At 52.3% G+C, this 9111-nt stretch overlaps 1 protein-coding gene across 4 annotated transcripts; it reads left to right on the top strand.

Annotated features, from left to right (window-relative positions):
• Nucleotides 1-984: 984 nt before the first annotated feature.
• Nucleotides 985-7295, top strand: Slc35c1 (solute carrier family 35 member C1). 4 transcript variants are annotated; one of them, XM_076929300.1, is made up of 3 exons: nucleotides 985-1243; nucleotides 2443-2966; nucleotides 5260-7295. In XM_076929300.1, the coding sequence occupies exons 2-3, from the start codon at nucleotides 2474-2476 to the stop codon at nucleotides 5817-5819; spliced, it is 1053 nt and encodes a 350-aa protein (XP_076785415.1). In that variant the 5' UTR covers nucleotides 985-1243; nucleotides 2443-2473; the 3' UTR covers nucleotides 5820-7295. The 4 variants fall into 4 exon arrangements, with proteins under 4 accessions (XP_076785415.1, XP_076785413.1, XP_076785417.1 ...); XM_076929298.1 differs by having other exon boundaries at nucleotides 986-1243; nucleotides 1719-2966; XM_076929302.1 differs by lacking the exon at nucleotides 985-1243 and adding an exon at nucleotides 1258-1871.
• The last annotated feature ends 1816 nt before the right edge of the window (nucleotides 7296-9111 follow it).

Raw genomic sequence — 9111 nt, 5'->3', positions numbered from 1 at the left:
TCCGACTTCGTGTGACCTGATCATAACAAGTCCTTCAAGCAATGTTATCTGTGAGGCTCCCTCTTCCAGCAGCAGGCCTGACGAAGTGTCTTAAAAGCCTCTCCTGAAGGACAGAATTCTGTGGATAAGACAGTGTTCTCAAAAACACTTTAATACCTTTGCTTAGCTATATCACATGCAGCCCCTGATCAGGCACACATGGGGTGCTCCCCCCACCCCAATGTACTCTGAGAGGGACAACCAGTGTCTCTCCTATCCTAGTGGAGAGGGAAGCTGTCCATTAAAACCAGCAGATCTATAGCTAAACATATGTCAATTTTACATTTTGACAAATAGTTCTGATTCCCCACCCCCTTTTCCCTTGCTGTTCTGGGAATTGAACCCAGGACCTTGTGCATGCCAGGCAAGCATTCTAACACTGAGCTATGTAACACTATATCCCCAACCCTTTATCTGTGTCTCAGTATGCGTTGCCCAAGCCCACTTTTTGAGACAAGTCTAAGTTGCCCAAGCTGGCCTTTAATTTACCCGGTGACCCAGACAGGCCTTGAACTTTTGATATTCCTACCTCAGTTGGGATTACAAGCCTTTTACCATCATGCCCTACTAATAAAAAAGTAATTGAAATACTTTAAACCCGACATCTTTATAGCTAACCACAAAAGCAGTAAGTGGAACCCACTGCGTTAGCCATTTTCACAATAAAGCCAGCTCAGCCTAGGGCAAACAATGCCTGTCCAACAATGGTGCTAGGGAGAAACCAGAGAAAAGTCAGCCCTTCCAGATGCCCAGGTATAAAAGACCTGGAGCGAGTAACCCACTCAAGCGTGAACCCCGGGACTGGGAAGGGTACCCTCATTAGAGAGTGGCGGCATTCGGCAGTTCTGCCAACCACGCCCTTCTGGAAGCACCGACTTGGAGCCGTAGGGCTAAAGACGCATCTTGGTCAAAGGACGCGCCAACGACGGTAATAGAATGAAGGAGTCCCAGGCTAGCTGGGGCAGAGGGCGGGAGACGGTGTTGGCCTTAGATAAAGAAAAGGGGCCTTCTGGGTGGGCTCCCGGGGTAATTGCCCCACCTCGCCCAGAGCCCCAACGTGGCGCTCTCTACGGACAGCGAGCAGGAAGTCGTACGGGGGGCGCGGCTTGGGCAGCGCTGCAGGTGCACCAGAGGGCACCGCCGAGAGTGAACACCAGGTCCCTGCATCGGCCAGGACATCAGAGCTCATTCGGGTGGACGGACGGTACGTTCTGGAAGGGAAAGGGCCCCGGGAAGGGGATACAGCATTGAGAAACTCAAAGGCTTTGGTCTGAGCATCCAGAATGGACTTTATCTGGAGGTGACGTGGCTTCTGGCCTCTGAAAGTGCTGCTTGGATCTCCAGGACTTCAGGTCCTCCTAGCTAGGTCTGGAAGCGGGGAAAATAGGGGTAGGAAGAAAGGAGAGGACTGCAACAAGGTCTTCCCGAGTGGTCTGAACTCGCGGGAGCGGGGAGGTGTAACGGTGGGGAGCCGGGCGCAAAGGGCTGATGAAGGGGTCTCCAGAAGCAGAAAGGTGGTATTCTATTTTCTGGGAAGATGGTGAAGATGCACCTGACCGAGTCTAGTCGATCTGAAGATGCCGGGGGAACAGATAGTGCAGGTGGAGGGGAGAATGACAGAACCTTCCAGAAAATGGGAGAGGCTATAGCACTTGAAAACCTTTCCTTGGTCTCCGGAGATTCCCGGAAGAAGAGGGCAGGTCTGTGGGCACAGGTGCAGACTCGCCGGCGCGCTCCTGACGGCCGCGGGAAGTGGGAAAGGCCTGGAGAGCTGGCCCTTTAAGGCGGCTCGTAGGCGTGTCAGGAAATGCGCGCTGGAACCGCCCCGCTCGGTAAGTGGCCCGGGACTGGCAATTATGAGCCGGAACTTGGATTCGGCTCGTGGCATCCGGGGCCGTGCACGGGCCAGGCCCCTATCCGTGTCCCTCGAGACGCCTCCCTGAGCCTCGGTGATCTCCCTGCAGCACTCTCCCTTCGGCTCCGCGGGGGCTTCCGGGGGCTTCCCGCTCACCGCTTCCCATGCGGTCCGTCCGGTTATTTCCTCCTCTGCTCTGCCCTTCTGTCTCTCTCTCGCTTCCTTTCTCCCTGCGACTCACATGTCCCCATGTCAAGAAGATGGCCATGGTTGTCAAGGCCCACATCCTTAGTTAGGCCCCTTCTCCCTTCCCTGGGTCATGTTTAATGACCCCAACCCCCCACCCCCACCCCGGGAGCGAGCAAGATGAGGAGCGGTGCACCTCGGCAAATCCGGAAGCAGAACTTCATCCAAGAAGGAGGGGACCGATAGATCATCCCATGTGACAGTTGAAGGCTGCAGCCACAGGCCCTAGCAGCTTGAAGCCCTGTAGTCCAGGGAATGCTTCTGGCCGTGAGGTGACCCAGCTCTTCTGCCACCATGAACAGGGCCCCTCTGAAGCGGTCCAGGATCCTGCGCATGGCGCTGACTGGAGCCTCTGCTGTCTCCGAGGAGGCAGACATCGGGAACAAGCCATTTCTGCTCCGGGCTCTGCAGATCGCGCTGGTGGTCTCTCTCTACTGGGTCACCTCCATCTCCATGGTATTCCTCAACAAGTACCTGCTGGACAGCCCCTCCCTGCAGCTGGATACCCCCATCTTTGTTACCTTCTACCAATGCCTGGTGACTTCGCTGCTGTGCAAGGGCCTCAGCACTCTGGCCACCTGCTGCCCTGGCACGGTAGACTTTCCCACCCTAAACCTGGACCTCAAGGTGGCCCGAAGTGTGCTGCCGTTGTCCGTGGTCTTTATCGGCATGATAACCTTCAATAACCTCTGCCTCAAGTACGTGGGGGTGGCCTTCTACAACGTGGGACGCTCACTCACCACCGTGTTCAATGTGCTTCTCTCCTACCTGCTGCTCAAACAGACCACTTCCTTCTATGCCCTGCTCACCTGCGGCGTCATCATTGGTGAGTTGGGGGTGGAGGGGACTGTGGGGGGCAGGAACCGTAAAGATTAATACAGTGTTATCTGACCCAGGTCTCTTGCATCACCAGTCATAAGAAGAGACCTGGAGAGAACAAATAACTTCCTTACTGTGACTCCATAAGTTAGGGATCAAGGTGAACATAACAATGTTAGCAGACACTACAACAAAGCCAGCTAGGCACTCAGATCTAAGCCTTTGCTCCATATTAACTTAACTGACCCCCATTACAAGGTATATAGCTGCATTTTACAGAGAGAAAGCCGAGGTACAGAGAAGCTGAGTAACTGGGATCACACAGCTAATCACTGACAAAGCTGGGATTTGAACATAAGCAGTTACCTCCATAGATCACAGTCATGACCACCATGCCACTGTTCTTTCTTCTCAAGAGGTCAAGGATGAACTCAGGTCATCATGATTGGCACAAGTACCTCTACCCACTGAGCCATTTCAATGGCCCAAATGTGTGTGCTTTAAGAGGCTTTAACTACCTTTTCAGATGTGACCATAACTAATTACTGATAGGAACGTTGTGCTGATCATTACACATGTAGCATCCTCTTTATGTACCCACGAGCCCTCTGAGTGGCGGCATCTCTGCAAAACTGCAGCACAGAGGGGCTGTGCTTGCCCCAGCCCCACAACTAAGAAGCAGATAGTCTAGGATACACTCCCATGTTGGCTACACTCCCTGGCCTGTGTTTCAAGCCAGTCTGCTTTGCTCCTGCCCTCTGGGAGTTAGCTCGATGCAAACCAACACTATAACTGCAGGCCAAATGTGCTTTTAAGTGAAAGCCCAGGAACTTTGAAACATCCAGTTCCTCAGCTGCAGCTGCTATATCCTGATTCTGCAACCATCTTTTCAGCGCCCGGCAGTCACATGTAGCTAGGGGCTCTTGGCTTGGACAGCTTGTGTTAGGGAACATGTTTGCCACTTTGGATGAATTTAGTGGTTGCTGGGTTACAGAGACCAGGGAGTCTTTTCCCTCAGAGTCCTGGATGAACAGAACGCAACCTTCATTTGTACTTGTTCTGGTTTTTAGTTTGTCTTGTTTGGCCTACTTAGATGTCCCTAGTGTCTCTGAGGCCTAGGCTGGTTGCTCTAGATGTAGGGACCAGGCCAACCTGTACTATCTTTCCTAGAAACGTTCCCCTTGTTGGGCTCCTGGATCCAGGGTTAAGGGGTCTGGGCCAGAGAGAGGTCAGGTAGAAAGCTGTCAGCACTGCCTGCACCCCTCCCACTGCCCCCACATATATGCCCTAAGAGAGCTGGTACTCCTCCCTTCCTCCCCATCCTACAAGCTACCCTGGGGTCCCACTTCAGTGCTCCTAGTGGCAGAACTTATATGCAGGGAGGTACCGTCGCTGGAGAACTTGAGCCCGGGCCCCCAAAGTAACAAGTAGCTGATAGTGAGGCAGCTGAGCGCCATGGCGGCCTGCCCAAGCGGCACGGGAAAGTGGAGCTCTCTCCTGCCTTCAATACTGGCTGCATCTGTTGGCTCTCCCCTCCCTTCCTGCTGTGAGGGAGGCCCATCTCTGGCATGGTCTCCTAGACATGCACACTTTGCAAAGTCTCTCAGGCTCACAGCCCCTCCAGGGTCTAGGACCTTGAGAATGGAGAATGAAGTCATTTCTGAACTCAAGTGGTAACCAACAGGAGGCCTGGGGCGCTCTGGTTACACAGGGAAACCCACAGTGGGCTCTGCTGAGCCAAGTGCCTATGATGCTGGAGGGGCTTGTGCCCTTGTTCTGAGATAGCATCTTGCTATGTTGCCCAGGCTGGCCCTGCCCCCAAGTCTGAGGCACCCGGGGCTGTAGGAGCACCACCTTGCCTCTTTCCAGCTTCCGTAAGACTTGTAGCATAGCAAGTCTCCATGAGGTCATCCTCCATCCGTTGAGCAGCTATTAACTTGTGGCCAAGTATTTTCCAGTGTACTAGTTTATCTGACCCAGAGATGACGGAAAAGTTTTTTCATTGAGACTGGAGATGCTTGGCCCTCAGGATTCTTGCTTGTTACCTGTACTGTAGCCAGATGTCTGGGCCCAAAAATCAGCAGCTGAATATACAGTACTGATCCCCCAACAGAGGGGAGACAGGTTCGTTTTCATTCTGAACTCCACTCTCTCGGCCCATTTAGTGCCGAGGTTAGACTTTGTATGTGTTGGTGATGAGGTAAGGGCCAGGAACAGTAGGAACTGTGGCGTCACAGTCCTGTCCCTTCTCCTCTGTCCTCATCCCTCCTTACCTTGTCACTCTTCTGTCTCTGTTGCAGGTGGTTTCTGGCTGGGTATAGACCAAGAGGGAGCTGAGGGCACCCTGTCCCTGACGGGTACCATCTTCGGGGTGCTGGCCAGCCTTTGTGTCTCACTCAATGCTATCTATACCAAGAAGGTGCTCCCTGCAGTAGACCACAGTATCTGGCGCCTGACCTTCTATAACAATGTCAATGCCTGTGTGCTCTTCCTGCCCCTCATGGTCGTGCTGGGTGAGCTCCGTGCCCTCCTGACCTTCGCACATCTGAACAGTGCCCACTTCTGGGTCATGATGACGCTGGGTGGCCTGTTTGGCTTTGCCATCGGCTATGTGACAGGACTGCAGATCAAATTCACCAGTCCCCTGACCCATAATGTGTCAGGCACGGCCAAGGCCTGTGCGCAGACAGTGCTGGCTGTACTGTACTACGAAGAGATTAAGAGCTTCCTGTGGTGGACAAGCAACTTAATGGTGCTGGGTGGCTCCTCCGCCTACACCTGGGTCAGGGGCTGGGAGATGCAGAAGACCCAGGAGGACCCCAGCTCCAAGGATGGTGAGAAGAGTGCTATCGGGGTGTGAGCTCCTTCAGGGACCCATGGCTGAGCTCACGTGGGGCCTACCCAGCACTGAAGGCTTCCCATCGAGCCAACTGGGTATGGCCCTGAGCAATATTGTTTACATCCTCCTCAGAATCTGATCTAAGAGGAGCCAGGTTCTTTCCTGGTAATGTCAGAAAGCTGCCAAATCTCCTGTCTGCCCGATCTTCTTGTCTTGGGAAAGCCCTACTGGGAGTGGTACCCTTCCTGCCTCCTCCTGGGGCCTGTCTACCTCCATATCGCCTCTGCAGTTGGACCAGCTGCACTCTTTGGGGACTGGAATGATGAAGTAATGTCTTACTTTCTACACAAGGGAGATGGGTTGTGACCCTACCATATAGCTAGTTGAAGGGAGCTGGGTGACCCCACATCTCTGGGGCCCTGGGCAGGTAGCATAATAGCTCAGGTGCTATTAACATCAGGACCGCTCCAGACTGCCTTTGGAGGCGGTTGGGAGCTGAGCCAAGAGAGTAAATGGCTATTCTGCCCTCTTCTGTGTGGATGGGTATGGCAGACCAGCTGTCCGTGGGAGCTGCACCCGGGGTGGGTGATGAGAAAACTCTCACCTCGACACTCCATATTTGCAGCTTTAAGACAGGGGGAGCCACACGTTTTACAGATTAAGTGGAATCATGATTGCCTCCACAGCCCCTAACCCTGGCTTTTCCTGCCTGGCTCCTCTTGGCCCAAAGGGGCCACCAACCTGTTCTCTAACTCCTGGCCCAGCTACTCGGCTGTACCCTCTTTCTGTGTTCCCTTTTCCCTAAAAGCACCCCCAACACCTCCATCTGCAGGCAGGAAGTAGGGTCCACTCATAGCCTCTGTTCACATGTGCTCGGATCCCCGAGCCCCTCATGATGGTAAGAGACACTTATGTTCTCTGAGGCTGGGGCTGAAGGAGCCCATTGAGTCTCAGCCCATCAGGCTCCTGTCACAAAATAGCCTAGACCGTGTGGCCAAGAACAGTGGAGGTTGGTTTAAAACTGTTCTGGGGGCAGCAGCAAAGCCCACATCAAGGTACTCGTAGACCCAGTGTTTCAGAGGAAACCCTCTGTCCACATCCTCACATGGTAGAGGCACAGATTAACTCCCTCAGGCCTCTTGTATAGGAGCACTAACTCCATGAGGGCTCCACCCCATGATCTAATCACCCCCAAAGCCTTCAACATAAGGACTCCAAAATGAATTAGGGGACAGAAGCACTCAGACCATAACGCCCCAGCACCACACCGTCCTAACCTCAGGGTAGCTGTCACTGTCCTAGTCCCTTCTGTTTGGCCTTTTATACCCCCATTTCCTTGGGGTAATGTTTGATGTCTTTGTCCGTTTCATGAAAAGATGGGGAAAACATGTCCAGCCTTTGATTCCTACTTACCACAGGTTCTAATGAAGTTGGTGGGGGCTGATGCCCTGAGTGTATCTGATTTAATAAAAAATAAAATAAAATGAACCAACAAAATGTAGCATGTGTGTATGGACCGAGAGACACAGGACCCAGTGGGGATCTAAAACTCAAATCTGTGGGGACCCAACTACAGCAAGCAGCCTTCTGGTCCTGGAGTCTCTTAGGACAAAGATTTTCCAAATACTTACTCTGAGAAGTGGGTGTCCAGATTGCAAGTTTCCATCAGTACCAGCTGCCACCGCTGCCACTGCTGCCACTGGCTGTGTGTTTACTGAGCAGACGTGGTGCTGAGGCTGCCCGCCTGTCCCTCATCACAGTCATTCCTATTGTGTGGGATGGGAGCCATCACTGACCCCGCATTTTACAGATGAGGATACTGAGGTTCAGAGAGGCTTGTGAGGAAGATGTAGCAGCAAAATTCAGAGGGAGAGCCTCCTGAGGCACCAGGATTACCACCTGCTACGGCGTCTGTCACACAGTGGATGCTCAGAAGAGTGCCTGCTCCCTCAACCTGGAACGCAAGAAGGTCAAAGCTATGTTAGCCTGCTCACTGCATGACCAATACCTGAGAAAACTGCTTGAGGGAGGAGGGACTGTTGCAGCTCCCAGCTTCAGAGGTGTCAGTTCACAATGGTAGGTCATATGAATGGGATACCCAAGTGTATTGGGTCCTTGACTCAATGCTGACCCTGTGATTCAGTCACTCCTACCAGAAGAATATAGTGGGGTTGGGGCATGGGGGTAATGCCAAGGGCAAGGAGGCCTTCTGGGGTGTGTTAGATAGAAGTTCCTACTTGCCGTGTACACCTGTGAGCTTTGAGTAGAAAGGCCCCACACACCCAAGTCAGTAGCCTGTCCCAGCAGGCAGGAATGCTGTCACCTTGCACCCCTCTTCAAGGACAGCAGAACCATCCAACCCACATCTAGAGAAATTGCAGGTCATCCTAAGCCTCTAAATTGTGGGGAAACAGCATATATCAATAGATTCCTAACACACTACTCTAGGATATGGGCTGCGTTATTTGAAGGAAACAGTCTCCTTATAGAATTGTAGGCTCCAAAAAGCCACCAACAAAAAGTCAGCAACCAGAATCTGGTACCCAGCAGCAGCAGGTGCCCCTACTGGCCAAAGCACCCCACGGGAGTACCTGATCCTCACATCTGGGTGTCTCCTGGTAGATGGGCGTGACTGGCTCAGAGGTCACTTAGGCCATGCAATGGGCCTTTTACCTCACAGGATGCTGGAACAGCAGCCCAGTGCCCATCCTGAGATACTGCCTGTAGGGGGCTCTGATGGCTAGGAAAATGAGACCCAAAAATGGTTATTTTTTTTTTTTCCAGTCTTGATCTTTCTTTGTTCAAAGATGCTTTTTGCCCTTGAACTTGCCCAGATCCATTGCTTTGCAGTTGAGGAAAGTAAGACAGAGAAAGCTTAAAGGAAGTTTCTCGGAGCACAGAACAGATCACTGTCTGCCCAAAGCAGACTGGTGTACCCTGGTCCTGACCCAAGAGCCTTCCGCGGGGTTGCTTTTGTGTCCTTATGCATAAGGACCTAATGTACCTAATGTGTCATCTGCCCCCGTCTTTTATGTATTTAATCAATCACTTTTCTATAAGACACCACTTTAAAAAATAAAAAAGGCGTAGAGGCACACACCTGCAATCCCAGAGCAGGGGAGGCAGAGGTCCGTAGGTCTCTGGCCAGCCAGCGTAGCCTTATTGGCACATCAGGCCCTAGTAAAGAAACTACTCTCAAAAAAAAAAAAAAAAAAAAAAAAAAAAAAAAAAAAAACCTATTGGATGATCCCTAAGGTTGGTTCCTAACCTCCATATGCACACGTATACACACACACACACACACACACACACA

This window comes from Arvicanthis niloticus, chromosome 2 (genome assembly GCF_011762505.2).
Source record: "Arvicanthis niloticus isolate mArvNil1 chromosome 2, mArvNil1.pat.X, whole genome shotgun sequence".
Taxonomy (NCBI): Eukaryota; Metazoa; Chordata; class Mammalia; order Rodentia; family Muridae; genus Arvicanthis; species Arvicanthis niloticus.
The sequence above is the reverse complement of the archived record's forward strand: the minus strand, read 5'-3'. Positions and strand labels throughout refer to the sequence as shown.

What these genes read in the sequence shown, in the direction of transcription:
- Slc35c1 (XM_076929298.1), top strand. Translation starts at nt 2,435, where the DNA reads ATGAACAGGGCCCCTCTGAAGCGGTCCAGGATCCTGCGCATGGCGCTG. An exon ending in CACCTGCGGCGTCATCATTG is followed by an intron (nt 2,967 to 5,259) that starts GTGAGTTGGGGG and finishes TCTCTGTTGCAG; the next exon opens with GTGGTTTCTGGCTGGGTATA.